This window comes from Schistocerca americana, chromosome 5, assembly GCF_021461395.2.
Source record: "Schistocerca americana isolate TAMUIC-IGC-003095 chromosome 5, iqSchAmer2.1, whole genome shotgun sequence".
Classification (NCBI taxonomy): domain Eukaryota; kingdom Metazoa; phylum Arthropoda; class Insecta; order Orthoptera; family Acrididae; genus Schistocerca; species Schistocerca americana.
Window position 1 is genome coordinate 131,373,580 of NC_060123.1, and position 22,839 is coordinate 131,396,418.

At 41.6% G+C, this 22,839-nt stretch overlaps 1 protein-coding gene across 2 annotated transcripts in view; it reads right to left on the reverse strand.

The window, feature by feature from the left end:
• LOC124615854 (pyruvate dehydrogenase phosphatase regulatory subunit, mitochondrial-like) overlaps nucleotides 1-22,839 on the reverse strand; it is a 168,754-nt gene that overhangs the window by 75,045 nt on the left and 70,870 nt on the right. For both annotated transcript variants that reach the window (XR_006979814.1, XM_047144013.1), the window contains exons 8-9: nucleotides 16,044-16,168; nucleotides 15,738-15,934 (exon numbers count right to left, since the gene is read on the reverse strand). Coding sequence is in view for 1 of the 2 variants with exons in the window: in XM_047144013.1 (XP_046999969.1) it covers nucleotides 15,738-15,934; nucleotides 16,044-16,168 (322 nt within the window). In the remaining variant the exon portion in view is untranslated. The remainder of the gene's footprint in view (nucleotides 1-15,737; nucleotides 15,935-16,043; nucleotides 16,169-22,839) is intronic.

Below are 22,839 nucleotides of genomic sequence, written 5' to 3' on the forward strand. Positions count from 1 at the left end.
GCTTAACGGCAATCTTTTCGTCTTATTATTTGGGAACACTAGAATTCACTACCAATTTAGAATACAATCACATCCAAATTAAGTTGTCAAAGAAAAAGTTTTGCTTGTATGCATAAAACTATTTGCAAAACTAGCAGACAGAATGAGAAAGCAATGTAGTGGAAAAAAATCATTAAGATGAAATGGAGTGATGGGAAATAAATGTTTAATGATGAGCTCATAAAGGTGGGTTTCAAAGTTAAATTACAAATATGCTGGGAAAAATAAGGTAAAGTATTCAGTGTAATTGGTCTGAATAAGATGCTTAAATTATAACAGAAATATTTATTAAAATCCAGTTGGATGTGTATGATGATCCGAAAGAGATAAGCAGGTACAAAACTGCATGATCTTCCAACTGAAAGGACAGGCACAGAATATGGTTTTTTAATGGAAACTATAGTTTGTTTCTCCCTTATTTCCACTGAAAATAGAACTCAATAACTTCAGTAGTCTGCAAATATGAAATTACAGATGCCAGAAAACAGAATGGACTGTACTTTGCCTTACTGCAATTAGAATTTAACTTGACAAAATGACTATTTATGTTCTGATACGACATTGTTTTTAATTTACAATGTCCTCTCTAACACAAACTTCAATTCACGTTTTCAGCTTATTTTCCCCTTCTTAGATCATCACTATTGCCGAGGCTTCCGGTATTGGAATAGCACCTGACCGTTGAATGTAAATGGGAAATCCTGCCTGTAACTCAGGTGTAGGTGAACTATTGTGGGAGAGTTCACTAACGTGAGACAGCAAGATTCTCATTAAAGTCATTGTTCAGCTCTGTTGAAAAATATCAGAACTTAGTTCTCACACCACCTGAGGTACAGAGAAGTGACAATAAGATTATTACGGAAGTGGACGTTGTCAAGAACGCTTGATTTTAAAAGTTTTGAATTTTAAGTTTTTTTATGTTTATGTACTTGTAGGGAGTTAATATCTTAAGTTGATTATAATCTCCATAAAGTACTCTTTCATTTGCTATTACGAATTCTGGCAAGGTTTCTTGTGTAACATGGCTTATTTGTAATATGCAATAAAAGGGGTATCCTAGTAAGCAACAAAGAGCATACTAGGACATGCTATCTCATTTAAGGATAACTTCAGCTTACCACCCTAATAGATGGAATTAGACTCATATTTTTACCAAGTGGTTGTGTTAATACTTGATGGATATCAATCACATTTGTGTGACAGACAAAGCAAGAGAAACCTGCATCCTCAACAACCATTTATCACGCCATTCCACACATAATATGCAGCGTCTTGCGAGGAACTCGTGGGACAGTTTAAATGCACTATCCCTAATATATAAAACCTGTGGACAAATAACCAAGATCAAGTAGTGAACTCATTTTTAGAGTTCTGTGTCTCAGCTGGTAAAAACTGAACCTTTATAAGATCACTTTGTTGCCTGTCTGGCTGTTTGTCTGACTGCTAAGACCCCTGTTCCTCAGGAACGGGTAAAGGTAACAAGTTGAAATTTATGTCACACACTAAAGTCTCAGCTCCTTGGTGGTGTGAACAATTTAAACTTCTAAGTAAATGCAATAAGAAGATGCATCCATTTATGTCTCATATTTTGATACTTACAAACTTACTGATCAAAACCATAGTGTCCTTCCTGTTGACATAGAATCATAAAATATGGCAAGATTTAACATTTCACAGTACAAGTAAAGGAAAAAATCCAAAAATTGTTAATTTGTCATTATATCAAATTTTTTATTTTATTTTTGCCACTTGTTGTCTGTCTATTTGTTTGTTTGTCTGTCTGTCTGTCCGTCCGTCTGCTAAGACTCCTTTTTCTCAAGAACAAGTAGAGGTATCAAGTTGAAATTTATGTCTAATACTAAGGTCTATGTTCCCTTGGGTGTGCAAATAGTTTAAGCCTCTTCGTTGATGCAATCAAAAGATATACACCACATATTTTGATGCTCACAAGCTCATCATCAAACCCTATAAACGAACTAGCTATATACTGTACATATCAGGCCTGGTGGTTTAGTGATAAGTAGTATGCAGGGAAACAGAGAAATTGCAGGATCAAATCTTGGTTGCATCATGGATTTTTTAGTCTTCATTTTAATCTAGTGAGGAGTTGCCAGAAATAATACATGGTTTGGATTACACGTTAAGCTGCAGATCCCCTTTCTTCGTTGAATAACTAGGGTAAGTTAGTGACACACAAGTCAGTGAAGCGGCCTCCAATAGAAAAACTTGCACAAGGCCACTGAGCCACACAATAGTACTATTATTATTTCTTTCCTTTCTCAGACATTATTATTATTATTATTATTATTATTATTATTATTGCTATCATTATTGTTATCTATATACATGATTAAGTTTGTACAGAACACTCAGAACATGAGTCCTCCTTGCAATTGTCCAGTTTTTATTACGTCATTTGGAATGGCCTACATCAGAACAGTAAACATGGAAAATGCTATAAACAACCTCTCGAAAAAAGAACTGGAAAACAGGACTCTTCCCATATACTTGGAGACAATAACTTTGTAATATACCAAGAGTCTGACATACTAAATGTGAGTCTAAATGTATCTGGCCAGCTCCAAAAATCAGCAAGCCACATCAAGTAATATCACTGTGTTCTGAATCTGTTATGTAGCTAACATTGTCTTCATACATGGAATGTTTAAAAATGTTCACAGAGAAGAAAACTACCGTGGAATCAAAGGAGATAGAAGTGAAAGTTTTAACCTTGAAAAAGAAAAAGAGAAAAACAAGGAACATAATCTTCCAGTCATTTGGCGTTTGATACAAATTAGTTGAGAACAATGGTCCAGATGTGCAATCTGAAAAAGACAAAAATGAAGAAGACGCTGAATGCATATCTACAGTGGTCATTTCTCTCAAGATCAACATAGAGAAATGGGCACAGTTCATGGAATCTCTCCTTGAGCTCCTGAATAATGTTAACCTGAAAAAGAGCTTTTGTATGGCCTAACTGCATTTATTTTGCACAATAAATGCAGAAAATGTTGAACAGGCAGTAATGAATAGAATATTACTGTTTTAGAGTCACTTGTTCTTATATTTGTCAATATTAAGAGTTTTCTTTGACTATCTCATATAGCGATACCATTTCTATTTTGATTCCAGTTGATTTTTTTGTACGTTTTTTCAAACACACATTTATTAATTGTTGAGTAGCATGAATTCAATAAATAAAATTTAAAGTACAATTAACAAACATACAGTATTACCAAACGTGTAATATGAAGTGGAGTAATGAGAGTAGTATGAGGCCCACACACCACTGGCATCAATTATCTGTCTCATCCTATGAGGCAGGGGTGTAGTCAGCCTTTGGAAATATGTCTAACTGTCGGTGATACTCTCCCATGTATTCAAAACTAGGCCCCACAATTGGTCAGATGTGCTTTGGGCTGGTGCCAGCAGTGTAAGTTCATATGATACTTCATTGTGCCCCACACATTTTCAGTGGGATTCAAGTCCAGCACTTGAACAGGTCAGTCAGTCAGGTCATCGTCGTGTTGTGAAAGCCAATGCTGAACAACTCGACTTGAGTGAGCAAGTGAATGATCCTGCTGGTTCTGGATCCCTCCATTGGGATAATACATCCTCACACTTTCCACCATAATATGTTTCATGATGTGCGCATACTGATCTGTGGAGAGATGACCATATATTTGATAAAGTATTCCTATCCCATTTGATGACATCTATCCCCAGCATGAGTCTGTGATGTGGCCAGCACACAAATGCTGCACCATATACCATGGAATACTGTGGGTCATTAACATGCTACCTGTGGACCCTCACCAGACCCTCATTCACTGAGCTAAATATTGACTTATCTGAAACGATGACATGGTGCCAGTCATGGTCTACATTCAATTTGGTGAATACAAGCCTATAAAGTTTGTGGTCATCAGAGAGGGTCTCTTCATCAGCAGTCCTAAGGGCTCTAAGGCCAGCACTCTGTAAATGGTTGTGAATGGTCTGTGAGCATCCAGGGACATTGCTCTCATTCTTGAGTTAAATGGCATTTAAAAATGGATGTTACATACAGATATCAATAACACATTGTGCTGATGAGGTGTTGACACTTTTCCTAAGCCTAGGCCTCAAAGCTAGTCATTTGCCTCTGTTTTTTGCCACCATTTTATACACTTATGGGCACAAAGAGGTTGACAAACCTGGCTGCTGCTTCATGCACATGAAAACCATCATAGTAGATGTGTTTCAGGATGCTACATCTCAGGGCCTGCATACACTCAGACATTTTGGCAGTAAATGAGTGTTTTTCATATAGCTAGCTGTGGCACAGAGTGTTTTCATATTCGGCACAGTTCGGCTATATTCACATAATGCTTGCCACACAACAACAAAAAATACAATGTTAAAAAAAGTATTGCATCAAGGGAATGAGAACCCTAATTACTTCTGTGGAATTCCTGAGCCTCATACACATATCCACACTGATATCTCAGTATTTCAACTGTATAAAAGTAATGTTATAATGAACACATAAAAATATGTGGTTATTATATGCAGCCACAGAAAACCAAAAATGTCTGCAAGTAAAATTGTTTACAATAAGAAGGAACAAACACACTGTTAAACATATGCTGCTTGTGGTGCTACTGCCTTTGCCAGTGTGTGTTGTGTTATCACCACTGGTGCGAAATACACACAACTGAAAGTCGCCGAGCTTATCAAGATGTGCACACAGTTTCGTTTTGCTGACTGTACATTTCTATCCAGTGCTTTTAAGCTTGACGCTTACTTCCTCTATTTCCTTCTGTTATAACCTTTAATCACTACTAAAGTGCGTGGAGATACAAAAGTAGAAACACTAGCGGGTTACATGTTACTAGCTCCGTATCTGTCATTCGACTGCCGGGCCGTGACATGCGGCCGGCGCCGTTCATAACCAGGTGGCGCTCCCGTGCTCGGCCGAGCTGCGGAGCGCCTCTATCGCCGTGTTCGCGTACTAACGTAGCGGCACTTTTGAATGTCGTGGCACTGTCACAACACTTTTCCCCCCTTGAAAAAAAAAAAAAACGCTCACTTTCGTGGAGACACGGACAGTGCGGAGACATCCATGGCCTCGTGGGAGGTCCCGAGAAGATCCCGCGGAGAAACACGAGAGCATGGTCGAAAATGTCCAGGACGGAAGCTGGCGCGTGGAACGTGCCTCCTGGACGAGATGATGGGTGAAAACTCCGGAGCAGCATCCATAGGTGTCGTGGACCTGGGGGTGTGCTCCAGCGAGATGGGTCCCGGAGAAGGCGGCGTCGCGACTGGGGCCGGTTCCGGCGTACTCGGAAGCGGTAGCGACGGCGGCGGCAGCAACACGCCCGGAAGATCGGCAGCAGCGACAGGACTGGCTTCTCGGGCTGGTGGAGACGAAAAAAGGGGCGGTGGTACCGGCGTGGCCACCACTCGTGGGCGCATCTGGTCGTAATGGCGAACAACCATGCCGTCGTCCGTACGTATTTCACAAAGCCGGCGGCCGCGAAGAGCCTGGACCACCCCTGGAATCCATTTAGGGCGAGATCCATACCCCCGTGCCCACACGTCGGCGCCCACCTGGTATTTTCCCGCACTAGGGGACACAGTACAAGGCCTGACAGGGTGAAGCAGATGCAGTAGGGTGCGCGGTTGGCGGCCATGCAAGAGTTCAGCAGGGCTGCGATCACCCAGAGGCGTGAAGCGATAAGAACTCAGAAATTGCAACAGAGCGTCATCTGTGGAAAAATCACTAAGGAATTTTTTCATTTGGCTTTTGAAAGTGCGGACAAGGCGCTCGACCTCCCCATTCGATTGCGGATGGAAGGGCGATGCTGTAACATGATGAATCCCTTGTCCAGTACAAAAATCACGGAAGGCCTGCGAAGAGAACTGAGGGCCATTGTCCGTGACAATCGTGGATGGAAGACCTTCTAGCGCAAAGATTTTGGACACAGCCAGCGTCGTCGCCGCAGTGGTGGGCGACGGACAGCGAACAACAAACGGAAACTTCGAGAAGGCGTCAATCAACAGTAGCCAATAAGTGCCGAGGAAGGGGCCGGCAAAGTCAGCGTGCACCTGTTCCCACGGCTGCGCCGGATCAGGCCACGGAGAGGGCAGAGTACGAGGCGCAGCCAGTTGTTGAACACACTGATCACACGCAGCGACCATGTGGGCGATGTCCGAATCGATACCGGGCCAATAAACGTGCCTGCGGGCCAGGGACTTAGTCCGAGAAATCCCCCAATGGCCCCCATGCAATAGTTTGAGAACAGCTTTGCGAAGAGAGGCGGGCACCACAACCCGTGGAGATGCGCCATCCGTGGCCAGAAGAACAACACCCTCACGAACAGACAGACGAAGGCACAAGGCATGGTAGTTGCGAAGGGGATCCGACGCCCGGCCCTTGGTCCTGTCCGGCCAACCACGCTGAACAAAACTGATCACCTGACGCAGGACCGGATCCCGCGCAGTAGCCGACGCGACCTGCGAACCTGTAAGTGGAAAACCCTCGACCGCACGACGTTCTTCCTCATCAATGTGGAAACAGAGGAGTTCATCGCGATCGAAAACCGGGTCGGGGCCCATCGGCAAACGCGACAACGCATCAGCGTTGGCGTGCTGGGCCGTGGGGCGATAGTGAATCTCATAGTGAAAACGAGACAAGTATAAGGCCCAACGTTGCAGGCGGTGAGCTGCCTTATCCGGAAGCGACGCCGAGGGGCTGAACAGAGAGACCAGCGGCTTGTGGTCGGTGATGAGGTGAAACTTAGAACCATACAATAAAACGCTGAACTTTTTCAGAGCATAAACGATAGCGAGCGCTTCCTTTTCTATTTGAGAGTAACGCCGTTGGGCATCGTTGAGGGTCTTGGAAGCGTAGGCGATGGGTCGTTCCGACCCATCCTCATACCGATGGGCGAGAACAGCCCCTAGGCCATACTGTGTCGCGTCAGTCGCCAGAACCAAGTGCTGACCCGGACGGAATGTGGCAAGACAAGGCGCCGACTGCAAATGAGCCTTCAGGCGGACAAAAGCCTGCTCACACTCGGCGGTCCAACAGAAAGGAACGTTTTTGCGTAACAGCTGATGCAGAGGATGAGCCACCGCCGCCGCGGAGGGAATGAATTTGTGATAATAAGCAACCTTGCCTAGAAACGCCTGAAGTTCTTTGACCGTAGATGGCCGGGGTAGAGCGGTAATGGCCGCAACGTGCTGTCGTAGAGGGCGTATACCCTCACGGGACAAGTGGAAACCAAGATACACAATGGAGGGTTGGAAGAACTGAGACTTGTCCAGATTGCACTTCAACCCTGCTGAATGCAGAACCCGAAACAGTGAACGCAAATTGCGAAGGTGCTCCTCAGTGGAGGCCCCCGTGACAACAATGTCATCCAGGTAGTTGATGCAGCCGGGAACGGAAGCCGTGAGCTGTTCCAAAAACCGCTGAAAAATGGCCGGCGCGCTAGCGACGCCAAATGGTAACCGCTGGTACTGATACAACCCACAAGGAGTGTTGATGACGAGAAATTCCTTGGAAGATGCATCCAACGGCAACTGATGGTACGCCTCCGATAAGTCAAGTTTGGAAAAGAACTGGCCCCCAGCGAGCTTGGTAAATAACTTCGCAGGACGGGGAAGAGGATAAGTGTCAATGAGGCTTTGAGCGTTGACAGTGGCTTTAAAATCACCACACAATCGCAGACTCCCGTTTGGTTTAGAAACCACCACGATGGGCGATGCCCATTCGCTGGAGGTAACAGGAAGGAGAATCCCCGAAGCTGTTAACCTGTCTATCTCAGCTTTGACAGGCGCACGCAACGCCATTGGAATAGGGCGTGCCCGGAAAAACTTAGGGCGAGCCGTAGGTTTAAGAGTAATGTGGGCTTCAAAATCCTTGGCACGACCCAGACCAGCAGAGAACACGGACGAGAATTCAGCACACAAGCCATTCAGCTGTGGATACGGAATGTCCTCAGATATGAGGTGCACATCATCATCAATGGAAAACCCGAACAACTGGAAAGCATCATAACCGAACAGGTTTTCAGTGCCCGCATGATCCACCACATAAAACGTGAGGGGCCTAACAACAGACTTGTAGGCAGTGGAAGCATCAAACTGGCCAACAATAGGAATTTTCTGCTTATTATAAGTTCGTAGATTTCGCGTAACGGGAGACAAGGGGGGGGAGCCCAACTCCAAATACGTGCGAGAATTAATGAGAGTTACTGCAGAGCCAGTGTCCACTTGCATGCAAATGTCTTTATCCAGAACACGAACAGTAACAAACAACTTATTCGTTTGAGAAAGCACACAGTTAACATCCATGTCCGATGCCTCGTCCTCGTCGACAGGAACTTTAGGGGACTGACACACAGAAGCAATGTGGCCTCTTTTCCTACAGGAATTACACGTGGCCCAACGTTTTGGACACGCGGCTCTGTCATGCTGTACGAAACAACGTGGACAAGAAGGAAGGGCGGAACGAACCTGCTTCTGTGGTTGCTGTTTTCGCTGCGAGCGTGGCGGCCCAACGCGACGTTGTTGACGCGAGTGCACCGCCGCCACATCGTCGTTTCCCTGTGAAACAGGCACATTGTCTGCGTCGAAAGTGGTCTGGACAGCGCCTACATCACACCACGCGTCTATTTGCGCACCAGCAGCGTGAGACACTTCAAAGGATTGAGCGATGCTGAGAACTTCCGACAACGACGGGTTTGGCAATTGTAAGGCACGTTGCCGAACTTCTTTATCAGGAGCAAGCCGTAAAATAGCGTCCCGAACCATTGAATCAGCGTAAGACTCATGATGAGTGTCCATGACAAACTGACATTTCCGACTCAGACCGTGTAGTTCCGCCGCCCAAGCCCGGTAAGATTGATGGGGCTGTTTACGACACCGGTAAAAAGCCACGCGGGCGGCAACGACATGGGTGTTTTTTCGGTAATAGTTAGACAATAAGTCACACATTTCTTGGAAGGACAGAGAGGCAGGTTCCCGCAGAGGGGCTAACTGAGATAGCAGCTGATAGATCCGTGGGGAAATCCAAGATAGAAATAACGACTTACACATAGGAGCGTCGACAACGCCGAAAGCCAAGAAGTGTTGCCGCAAACGCTTCTCATAATCCTCCCAGTCTTCAGCGGCCTCGTCATAAGGAGGGAACGGAGGCGGAGAAGAGGAAGACAGACGATGAGTAAGCGACGTCGACAACGCCTGAATAGCAGCCGTCAGCTGTGTTTGTTGTTCAATAAGCGCTTGCATAAGCTGTTCCATGTCTGCCCCGACACGAACACACAAGTCCACAACGCAGGAAAAAAAATATCCGACCTCGTCGCCAAAAAGTGTTATAACCTTTAATCACTACTAAAGTGCGTGGAGATACAAAAGTAGAAACACTAGCGGGTTACATGTTACTAACTCCGTATCTGTCATTCGACTGCCGGGCCGTGACATGCGGCCGGCGCCGTTCATAACCAGATGGCGCACCCGCGCTCGGCCGAGCTGCGGAGCGCCTCTATCGCCGTGTTCGCGTACTAACGTAGTGGCACTTTTGAATGTCGTGGCACTGTCACAACACCTTCTGCACAGAGGCAAATGTTTTGACTTCCTCTTTGAAATGTGACCTAACTGCCTCTTTAGCTAGCTTACTGAACATGTAAATAATTTAAGCATAAAGCATTCAAGCACTTCACTTGCTCCCTTTGCTTCTGGTACTGTCCGGTGTTTATATTCCTCTCACTATTGTCACACTGGTATTTAAGATGGACAGTTTTACTTACATCTTTTTCCATGTTCTCTTTCTGCTTACTTGGTACCATAAAAAATCCTCACTTAGTGTAGCAGGTCTCCTAGTTCTCAGGCATCTGTCTTGAGATCAACAGCAGAAGCAGCTTCCAATCAAGACAGATGCCTGAGAACTAGGAGACCTGCTACACTAAGTGAGGATTTTTTATGGTACCGAGTAAGCAGAAAGAGAACATGGAAAAAGATGTAAGTAAAACTGTCCATCTTAAATACCAGTGTGACAATAGTGAGAGGAATATAAACACCGGACAAAGATACAATCCAGGTTTAATGACACAAACCGAAAAAAATCACTGCATAGTACCAGAAGCAAAGTGAGCAAGTGAAGTGCTTAGTATACGTATTACAGGAAGGGGAACTATTACATTTAAAGCCAACTGTTAGAATACTTCACCAAAATGTTCAATACATAAACAATAAAACAGAGGAACTAGAGGTAATATTACAGGAGTATAGGCCAAACATTCTAGTAGTTACAGAACATGGGCTAAAAGAAAATCACATAGGAATTTACAACTTGAAGAATTATGTGAAAGTAGCCAGTTTTTGCAGAACTTCCTATAAAGGTGGTGGGGTTGCCATTTTTTCTAACTATAAATCAACTAAAGCCATAAATATAACAAAATATGCTATAGAATTGAGCTTTGAAGCTACAGCACTGGAAACTAAAATTGCTGGGAATTTATGTTGTGTATTAGGTTTGTATCGATCACCAAATGGTATAATTAAAACCTTCTTTGAACAGCTGGAAAATATAATCCAACACCTCTCAAAAACATATGCTTATTTGATCATTATAGGAGATCTGAACATAGACACGAGTAAAAATACAGACAATACTAAGACCCTACTGGACTTATTGTGCATATACAATCTAAAAATAAAAATAGATAAACCAACCAGAGTAACAAAGCGTAGTGAAACTATTATTGATCATGTAATAACAAATATTCCTACATGCTATTGTGATACACAGGTAATAAACTCCACATAGCAGACCATTTTGCAATCATGATAGACATAAATATAAAGACTAGTGATTCAGTGCAGAAGATATGGGAGATGAGAAGACAGAACTACCCACATAACATAAATCTGCTAAAAAAGATGTTAGAGGCAGAAAACTGGGAAACAATATATGCAGCTAAAGATGCAAACACCAAATTGAACCAGTTTTATTCTTTATTCAATTATTATTATGATGTTACATGTCCTGTTAGTAAAAGGCTTGTCAAACAGCAACAAAAAAAGAAAAGCTGGGTGACTGGAGAAGTAATCCATGCCAGAAATAATCTGAGTGTGTATTATGACCTCTCCAAACAAAAAAATAATGAGGCCTACAACACACTGTATAAAATAAAAAAGAAAGAGTACTGTAGTTTTATCAGAGAAACTAAAGCATCATTCATCAGGATGTCTATAGATAAGGGAAAGAACTACTCAAAAGGTTTATGGTCGTTCATTAATGGAGAGAGAGGAAAAGTAACAAATCGGGCAGAGGACATCTGCCCACTGATGAGTGGGAAAAGCAACGCAAACCCTCTAGAAGTAGCCAATACTTTTAACAGATATTATATTACTGTAGCAGAAGAATTAATAAGTCAAAATAAAACAAATGCAGTAAGTAAATTGTTAAACCCCCCACATACAAATCATACTATGGTTTTCATACCTACAACAGATGCAGAAGTGTCAAACCTAATAAAACAACTTAAAATTAAACAGTCTTCTGGCTTGGATGGTATTACATCACATCTCATAAAGGAATGCAGAGAATGTATATTAAAACCATTGACACACATGCTGAATGCTGCGATAGAAGAAGGTATATTTCCAGATTCACTGAAAGTAAGTAAAGTGAAGCCAATATTTAAGAAAGGGAACAGGGATGAATTAGGAAATTACAGGCCAATATCATTGATCTCAACATTTGCTAAAATCTATGAAATGATAATAAAGAATAGAATTGTAAGTTTTATAACAAAGTACAGTATACTGCATTCATCACAACATGGTTTCAGAGAAGGGAAGTCAACAAAAACAGCATCAATAGATATAATTGAGCACATTCTTAATTTACTTGACAGGCAACAAAAGACTTGTGGGATTTTTATGGACCTATCTAAGGCATTTGATTGTGTGAACCACTCAAAATTAATGATGAAATTATATCAGTATGGAATTAGAGGAAAATGCTATGACATACTTAAATCATACATTACAAATAGGAAACAATGCACAGAAATCAGACATACTAGTGGGGGAAATACAACAAACTACATATCAGAATTACAAACAGTTAAACACGGTGTGCCGCAAGGATCTGTGCTTGGGCCAATACTATTTATACTCTACGTAAATGACTTCCCTAGCTATATAAATCAGAAACTTATAATGTATGCTGATGACACAACAATCATTTGCACAGCTGACACAAAGGAGGAGCTTGAGAAGGAAGCACTCCTGACTATTGAAAATGCAAATAAATATTTAACACAAAACAACCTGTTTATGAATCAGTCTAAAACAATGAATGTAGTATTTCAGACCAAGCATAGTGAAAATTATAATATAAATGTTAATATAAATAGAAAGACTATTAAAGAAGTAACCAGCACAAATTTTCTAGGAACTATAATAGACAAACATTTGGCATGGGGGGAGCACATAGATGCACTGTGTAAAAAGATAAACAAACAGATCTTCATCATGCATAAAACAGCTAAGACTGTGGATGATAAAGTCCTCAGATCAATGTATTATGGACTTGTCTTCCCACATTTGTCTTATTCAGTTCATATATGGGGAAATGCACAAGCTGGCTACCTAAAAACAATATTCACAATTCAGAAAAGGGCAGTGAGATGCATTGCAAAAATACCACCAAGACAGACCTGTAGGCAAGCTTTTGTACACTATAATATTATGACAGTATATTCACTGTATATATACCAAAGCATAATGGTGGTAAGGTCAAGTGATAAACACCTCCTAAATAAAGATGTACACAAACACGGTACAAGAGGAAATGAAAATTACTACATGACAAACAGAAATCTAAAACTGTCTATGACTGCCCCAGAAGAAGCAGGCAAAAGGTTTTTTAATAAACTCCCCAAAATCATTAAAAAAGAAACGGATCTAAAATGTTTTAAAAATCATTTGAAACTATATCTCACAGAGAAATGTATATACAGTTTGAGTGAATACTAAGATGGTGTTTAAATATATCATTACTGCAATGTACCTGTAAAAATTATCATTTCTGTATGTTTTTTTGATTTGTGTGTACGTATAATGTGAAATATGTAAAACCTTTGTATGATTATGGACTATTTCTGTTTAATCATTTGTTTCATTTATATATATACTGAAATCAAGTTTGATGTTAAAAGGCTATTGTATGACACACCCAATACTCTCAGCTGGATTTTCAGCTGGAGTCCATGGGCAAAGAATAAATAAATAAATAAATAAATAAATAAATAAATGACTCACTGGGTAGCAGAAGCATTGCGTAATTGATAGGCAAACCAAAAGATCATGAAAACTCTGTCAGCTTTCGGAAGAAATCTCTCTGTGTGTGTGTGTGTGTGTGTGTGTGTGTGTGTGTGATCAGAGGATTTACCTGAGAGCTAGCAACGTTTACATTCTCTCTTGTATGTGCATGTTGATGATTCAATGCTTCTGCTACTTGGCGAATAGCCTACATCTCCCCTAAATGATTTACATTCTGTCAGAACTTTACTTACTGTTTACTGAACATGTAAATCTTTTTGCTTCTTGTAGTTGCTATTTGAACTTTAGCAATCATTGTTGCTACAACTGGCACATGTCACTGACAACAGTTTCTATATGGTCATCCTCAAGGAGGCCATGTCTAAATGTTGTCATTAGATATAACATATATCTATCACATGTGGATACACATCCATCAATTAAAAACTTTAATTATCTCATCAGACGGCAAATAAGAAATTGAGAATTAAGAATCTATTAACTCCACAATAATTCCCAGAGAACAGCAACATGCTGACCACTTGTCATGTCATCCTGTGCCAATGATAGCATTGGATGCGGTACGGAGTTGTCAGCTTTAAAAACCTTGCAGCTGCTACTTCTCATTGAAGTAGCTCCTCCCCTAGCTTTAATTAAGCAACGAGTTCAGCATCTTGCTCACTCATTCATTGTGATTTGTAGATTCTTTCAAGAATGAGAACCTTCAGAGACGTGGAAAATGAAGACTGTGTGGATGAAGACAGCAGGGAATTTATTTAATAAAGGTATTTAGCCACATGATGTTCCAGGTGTGATTAAAACAAAGGAAAGGAAAACCTCAAATGAAATAAGTAAAGTAGGCACAAGTGTGAATCAAATGATAACAGGAATGTGGCAGAATGAGCTGAATTTGGAACTGTCTTCACGAAGATATGATAAAATACAATGAATATTTGATAAGATAAATTATTGAAAACAATAAAAAATATGATGAAAATCAAACAGAAACTAAAGACAGGTAGACATCACTTTTTATCAGTTAATATGGCAGATGGCACAGTAGCTAACAACAGAAAGAAGATTGTGAAATCATTCCAAGTTTTCTTTAACAGGCTGATAGTTCTGGCAATGATTTACAAACACAGATAGTTAACAATGAAAATAATATCATTCTAGAGGTAATACCAGACAAAAGTAAGTGTATGTAGTCAATAAAGATACAGAGGGTGGGAAGGTGCCTAGAGATGCTGAAATTTTAATACAAATTTTTAAAGCTGGAGGCAAATGAATACAAAAGGAACTTACAGAAGTATTTATGCACTGCCAGTAAATGGAGTCAATTTCTCAAAACTGCAATAACAGTGTTATTGTTTTACTTTACAAGTAAAGAGACAGACAACACAGAATATATAACAAACAGGCCCCCTCTGTAATGCAGAAAGTATTAACTAAAACTGTTACCAGTCACAAAGGAAAAAACCAATTTATTTTAACAAAGTAAAGGAACACGCTGGCTTTAGAATGGACCAGTTATACTGAAATTAATGGAATATGAATTACTACTTGGCCTGGGAATGACAAATTTTGAGAAGGCTTTTGATGCAGCAAATGCCAATATGATTACTTCTGAACATAAATTAGTCAAGTTATGGACCAGTTAATGGGCTGAAGATAACAACTGCAGGGACAGGAAAGGCATGAGAGAATGAGTGATATTGACATCAAGTGCCTTTGGTACTGAAACAGAATTTTCAAAATAAAGCATTTGTCATTATGAAATGGACAGTTTAAAATCAGTGTGTATTACCAGTTATGACTCATGGCAAAGAGATATGGACTTTTAATGTGAAAACCATTCAATAACTGAGGGAGTTCAGTGTGCGCTGGAGACAGCCAGGAGAAGAAACTTATGGCTCAGGGAGCAAACTATAGTTTAGCATGTGACTGCAGTGAAAACAACACATGGGTGGCTGGGATGTGTAGCAAGGGGACCAAATGGAAGATGATGCACAAGTTCTTCAGTGGGTCCCAAGAGTAAGAAATGACTAAGATTGTGATGTAATGGAAGATGTGTAGCTGATGATAATATGGGAGCAACATGGATGTGTACAGCTGAAGACATAAGTGCAACTAGTTTAAATTACCTCTAGCAGTACTTTACATGTATAGATCACTGTCTGACAGACGTAATTCTATTAATATATGTGCACAAATTTTCTGTCATAAGCTATCTCTCCTACACTTCGTAACTTAAGCCAAACAGTCAGCTTTGCACCAGAAGTATGGCTCAATTTTATCAAAGCAAAGTTTCTTAGATAAGGTAAAACATTACAAAAATATTTACCACTCAAAACAGATGTGATCCAGTGATCCACACCTACCTTCCAACAATTTCTCTTGCTCTTTCTTGTAAATACTGTCTATTGTTATGTAAATCTATAAAACGCTGGACACTGAATGGAAGCAGTTCTGTTGTTGGTTCACCTTCAATGATCCACTCAGCCACTGCTTTCCCAATCCCTCCAGCACCTTGCAATGAATTACCATTCATCCCCACTGCTACAAAGTAGTTGTCTACCTAAATAGGAAGAATGGGCAGTCACAGTCTTTCAGTTTATTGAAATACCTTCTTACAATGGCTACTGGCAAAAATTAGCCATGCCAAAACAAACTTGTGCCTCACTTACCTCAGGTGTTTCTCCCAGAATCCACTTTCCATCAGGAGTAAAATTATCTGGTGAATTAGTAAGGATTGGCGTTGCCATGTCATTCAGTATAGGTAACCTGTGTACCGCTTTCTCCCACAGTGGTTCTGCAAGCATGGTAAGAAAAAGAGTACTGTTCTCAAAATTCTTGAGTCATTAATTCTCTTGGTAAAATGGTCATTATCTCAAGTGAGCTAGTTCAATATCATATATTTCTTGCTATCTGACATGTTTGCTCCTTTGGGGATACACTACATGAGTATTGAAGGGATTTACAGTTAAGTCTATAAATGATGAGTAGGCATGTATGTGAGGTGTGTCGTGTTTGTGTTTTACGAACAGGTTTTTACATTATGTCATGAAGCGCTGAAGATCAGTTCTGAATACATGACGTATGACACCTACAGCTCAGATTCACTTAGATTTCAAATAAAAAAAGTTGTAGAGTACAGATACTTTGGACTGTTTTTACTGTAACAGCACTTATTACACATATGAGTGATATTTCGGAGACAGAAACTGCCAAGCAGTCACAGTTGGGCCTGAGTACATGGAGACAACAGTGACTGTGTGTGTGTAAATGGTGCTTGTGTTAAGGTGTCTGAGTTTTTTACATCTGATGAAAGACTCAGTCCAATAGCCAAATACATCTAGCATTCTTCTTCATTGTGTCTGTCTGTGATGGAAGATGGATACACAAAGACTACATTTGTGATGTCAACAAAATACTGATAAATTTACAGAATGTTTGTGTTGGCTAGTTATTAATATAAAATGGTTCAGCAAATTTGTTAATTAAATTGTTTTGGGGAAAATGAGTTTAAACTATTTAAATAGATGTAGAGAAGGAGGGAAAGTGGCAAAACTTCTGACATAAGCAAGCAAAAGGAAACTAAAATATTCCAAGAAGAGTACTGGTTTTATAAAAAATGTAAATTTAACGCTGTAGCAATTAATGATTATTTATTGAGACATAAAGTGGAGATTTTTGGTACACTGGAAGGAAGCAGCTGCTCATACAAATATTCACAATGAGACTGGAAAGTCACAACCGCTTTTGTGTTTAAACAGGTGTATAACAATGACAAGAACAATACATCAAAATTTAAAGACTGTGGCAGTCTTTCGCTGCACAGCTGTCCCAGCAGTTCCGTATGCCCCTAGCTCGCAATGGCCACCTGCTAAGGCAGTGAGTTTCTCCCTTCATATGTTAGTTCTGTCCCAAGCTGTTGATCCTACTGTGTGACCAGAAACGTGCACACTACGGACACTGGTTACTGGTACAGAACAGTAGCTCGGTCCATAGCAAGAGTTCAGCTGACCTCGCCTTGATCAGTCACCTCCTTCTACTCACAGTGTCAACATCAGTTCCTGTTATGTCCTCGCACTGCTACGGACATGCCACATGACAACATATACCGTGCAGTTTTCATAGACACCCACGCCATGTTGTCTCTACCATGCTGCACAGCTGGGCTTTTAAATGGTGTTTCATGTCGTGTCTTCTGCCAAAGACTATTAATTCCACACTGCTTGTCGGAATATCACTGCCCTGGTGAAACTCGGGATGAGACTACCACCTTGCTTGGCATCTGCTTTTTTACCATGCCGCTCATTTTTCCAGCACCACCCACGCCAGCAAGTGACTTTGTTCAGAGCTTATCAATTTTGAGACTATTTTGTGTGTTTCTTTGTAGTCACATACTCAGTAATTAGATGTGTTCCTTGAACAAGTGTGAAAATTGTTCCTTGTGCGGCACCTACCACACTTTGTTCTACCGTTTGGTAATCAATTCACAAATTAGGTAAGGAAGCATTCCTACATTGGTGTTCCAATAAAAGACTCCATCAAATTAATTTCTTATTTCAGCATGGTGTTGGCCCCCTTGTTCCATTACCACCCATTTAGACTTCCACGCATGTGTGCACTCCAGTTTTTTTGCATATTTCAAATCACAAGCTATCTATCCTGCATGTTCTGCTGTCCTCTGTGCAACCTAGCCATGCCTCACTGCACGCAGCTGCTGCTTGGCTTCACACGTTGTCACTGTCAAAGTGACTGTGTGCCTTGTGGAACTGGGACACAGCAATGATCACCTGCACACGCAAGTCGCGGCGACGAGACCACCGGCAGCCCACCCACCAGTTCCTGACTCCACGCCAATGCTTGCAGCAGCCCCTGCTTCTGCTGCCTTTGCCACCATCCCTTCCTACCTCAACACAATCTACATCTACATCTACATTTATACTCCGCAAGCCACCCAATGGTGGGTGGCGGAGGGCACTTTACGTGCCACTGCCATTACCTCCCTTTCCTGTTCCAGTCACTTATGGTTCGCGGAAAGAATGACTGCCAGAAAGCCTCCGTGCATGCTTGAATCTCTAATTTTACATTTGTGATCTCCTCGGGAGGTATAAGTAGGGGGAAACAATATATTTGATACCTCATCCAGAAATGCACCCTCTCGAAACCTGGACAGCTACACCGCGATGCAGAGTGCCTCTCCTGCAGAGTCTGCCTCTCGAGTTTGCTAGACATCTCCGTAACGCTATCACGTTTACCAAATAGCTCTGTGATGAAACGCGCCGCTCTTCTTTGGATCCTCTCTATCTCCTCTATCAACCCGACCTGGTACGGATCCCACACTGATGAGCAATACTCAAGTATAGGTCGAACGAATGTTTTGTAAGCCACCTCCTTTGTTGATGGACTACATTTTCTAAGGACTCTCCCAATGAATCTCAACCTGGCACCCGCCTTATCAACAATTAATTTTATATGATCATTCCACTGACGCTCATTGCTCCGCATACCACCATCGCTCCCTCTCGCTGTGCCGCAGCTTACCTATTGCCTTTCAATTCATGGGATCCGTGCCTATGGTTTTCCTTGGTGGACGCCATCTTTGCCAGTTGCAGCTTCACTTAGGATGCCACCAAGTTTACTACGGTAATCAGCCAGCTCGAGCCAACATATGCTATGGAGGTCCATGATGTCATTTCACTGTCCTCAGCCACCAACTGCTATGAGACACTATGGCACCACCTTGTGACACAACTCACATTCTCCGAAATGCAGCACATCTGGGTCCTCCTTTTCCTCGAGCAGGTTGGGGACCAGAAACTTGTGCAATCCCTGCACAAGCTCTGAAGCCTGATGGCTTCCTATAAAACACCTGGCTGGCTGGCCTCCTGGCTCCGACACAGACAGCTGTGGTGTGGCACACCAACATCTCCCTCACTGACACCGCCCCCTTGCTGACCTGGTTCAAGAGACACTGGCCTCCCTGCCCCCCCCCTCCCCCCCCCCCCCCCCCCCCCAACGCTACCATCATCTGATCAACATTGGCTCCAAGTTATCTATCTTCCTGTGGCAGCTCATGCAGGACTGTGGCACTGTCTCAGCCATGCTCCTGATGGCAGCAAAGAACTCCACGATCTCCACGCATACAGCATACATCACTGAGTCCTTGACCTTGGCCTACAATGGGACATCTCCTGGACCTTCACCATCGCTGACTTCATTGACCCCATTATCAGGGCAGACTTCATCGGACACTACTGCCTCTCCCTGACATTACAGGCTGGTGCTTCATTGACAGCAACACCAGGACATCAACAAAGTGCACCATTCATTTTGCTTTTCTTTTGGATGTGACACAGCCAAGCTAATGGCACAATTTCCTGCTCTCACGTGCCTGCCCAGCATGCCTTGGGAGGTCTGGCATTCAACTGTCCACTACATCGAAACTACCCCTGGACCACTCGTTTGCCGGCCAAGGTGCCTACCATCACACAAACTTGAGATCACCATGATCAAGTATGATGAGCTGCTTGCAGCCTGTGTGCTGCATCCTTCAAAGAGCCTGTGGGTGTGTGCCATTCACCTTGTCACAATGAAAGATGGCTCCTGGCATCCATACAGTGATTACCAGAAGCTAAACAAATGCATCAAGATTAGCAAACCAATTGGGATTAACAGAATAAAGAAACAAATTTTCCTGCACAAAAAACTGAAAAGTGTGGGTTCTTCAGGAAACTGAATCAATGTGTTCTGGCAAAGCAATGTGTTTGAACATACTTCCTGTCATTTGAATATGTTTGACTGCCATTAGCTCTGATCCACTAAGACATCAGTAACTACTGAAGGGAACTGAATGTAGCAAGGAAAACAGAGACATACATTTTACACACTCTGATCCTATAAATGCTGTTAATATATCTCATTAATGTGGATACTTCTCAAAGATTTATAGTCTTACTAATGTGTTGTCTGTGACATATTGAGAATAATCTTGCATGACCACATCTAAAAAAAGTGTTTTCTGATACCTGGGACATGTACAGAAATTGCCTGAAAAAAGGATGGACCCCACCTCCTTTTCTCTCTTTCCTTCCTCCCTCCAAAAACCCTGGAGGTAGTAGACTAAAGAACAGTTCTAAAAATCACTGCCAAAGAATATTTGAATAAAATAAGCAGAAAGATATGTAAAAATATGACAGTTTACTTCTGAGAAAAACAAAGTAGTCAACTAAGACATGGAAGCCATAAAACAAAATGTCTATAGTCAAGTAGTAACACACAATGAGAGTCTGTTTAGAAAGTAAACCAGATGCCCATCCACATGCTACCTAAGGATCTAAAAAGACCAACACACTTTGGACCAGTAACTGATTGCAAACATAGCTCTAGACCAAATGATCTCAGTGCTTCAAGATTTTACTTGATATCCCTATATAATCAAAAGAATTAATTCTTTTCATTGCTTGAATAATTTTTTGTAATTTAGTGAATGTGATGTCTGTTAGTATGCCTGCATCATCTACCAGAGTAAACTTGTAACATCTGTACTGAGATGGAAGAATGCACGCCAAAACAATAGCCAGTTTTGCAGAGAGGAAGCTAAATCACACGAAGACTGTACAAAAAAGAAAGAGAGAGAATAATGTTAACTGAATATTCCATAGGATTTTAGTAGAACAACATTATAATAAATGGAAAGCACTAGGTTGCTTTTGTTCTACATTATACTACATGCTGTAGAACAAAAGTAAAGTAGTGCTTTTCGTTCATTAGAGAGAGAATAAATTGAAGTTACCAGAAAAAATACTGAGTAATAAAATCGGACACAGTCGAAAAAAATATAGTGTGAGGCAAAAGGTATTCTTATAAAGTTCCTATTTGGAAATATATTGAAGATAAAACACACAATCTAACAACTGTCCATGCATGAAATGTTGCCACACATAAATTAAACAGTGTAATCCTACATTTTAGCGATAAAAAATTACAACATGAATACATATGCCATGAATAAAACAGATTCTGAAAGTAAAATGTATCCCAAAAAGAGTTTTACATGTCTATATCACCCTATTCTAAAATAATGGAAGCAGTAAAGGCAACCACTCACAATACAAATGAGGCATTGAGTGACTGACAGGTGTGTAAAAGAAGACTGAAACTAGTGACAAACTCCTAAATACACACACACACACACACACACACACACACACACACATTTTCTGACGGACTACATGCAGCCAACAGGAATGATGTTGCTGTTGTTCATATTATGTGTGTGTTTTTCTTAGTTAGGTCTGAAGAAGAATACTGTCTGAAAGCCTAGCAACAGTTTCAGTCTCATTACTCTGTTCAACATGCTTCTCATTTCAGAGACAGGGAATCCATAGTTGTTTTAGCAATCTGATTAAATATCAACACCAATGTCATAAAAAAATTGTATTTCATGACCAGTTTTGGTCATGCCATTATCAAGGGGTCAAATACATCTTTCCACCTGGTCATGCTATTTTTCTTCCCCCCATGAACCATGGACCTTGCCGTTGGTGGGGAGGCTTGCGTGCCTCAGCGATACAGATAGCCGTACCGTAGGTACAACCACAACGGATGGGTATCTGTTGAGAGGCCAGACAAACGTGTGGTTCCTGAAGAGGGGCAGCAGCCTTTTCAGTAGATGCAGAGGCAACAGTCTGGATGATTGACTGATCTGGCCTTGTAACAATAACCAAAACGGCCTTGCTGTGCTGGTACTGCGAACGGCTGAAAGCAAGGGGAAACTAGGGCCGTAATTTTTCCCGAGGGCATGCAGCTTTACTGTATGATTAAATGACGATGGCGCCCTCTTGGGTAAAATATTCCGGAGGTAAAATAGTCCCCCATTCGGATCTCCGGGCGGGGACTACTCAAGAGGATGTCGTTATCAGGAGAAAGAAAACTGGCGTTCTACAGATCGGAGCGTGGAATGTCAGATCCCTTAATCGGGCAGGTAGGTTAGAAAATTTAAAAAGGGAAATGGATAGGTTAAAGTTAGATATAGTGGGAATTAGTGAAGTTCGGTCGCAGGAGGAACAAGACTTCTGGTCAGGTGACTACAGGGTTATAAACACAAAGTCAAATAGGGGTAATGCAGGAGTAGGTTTAATAATGAATAGGAAAATAGGAATTCGGGTAAGCTACTACAAACAGCATAGTGAACGCATTATTGTGGCCAAGATAGATACGAAGCCCACACCTACTACAGTAGTACAAGTTTATATGCCAACTAGCTCTGCAGATGACGAAGAAATTGAAGAAATGTATGATGAAATAAAAGAAATTATTCAGATAGTGAAGGGAAACGAAAATTTAATAGTCATGGGTGACTGGAATTCGAGTGTAGGAAAAGGGAGAGAAGGAAACGTAGTAGGTGAATATGGATTGGGGCTAAGAAATGAAAGAGGAAGCCGCCTGGTAGAATTCTGCGCAGAGCACAAC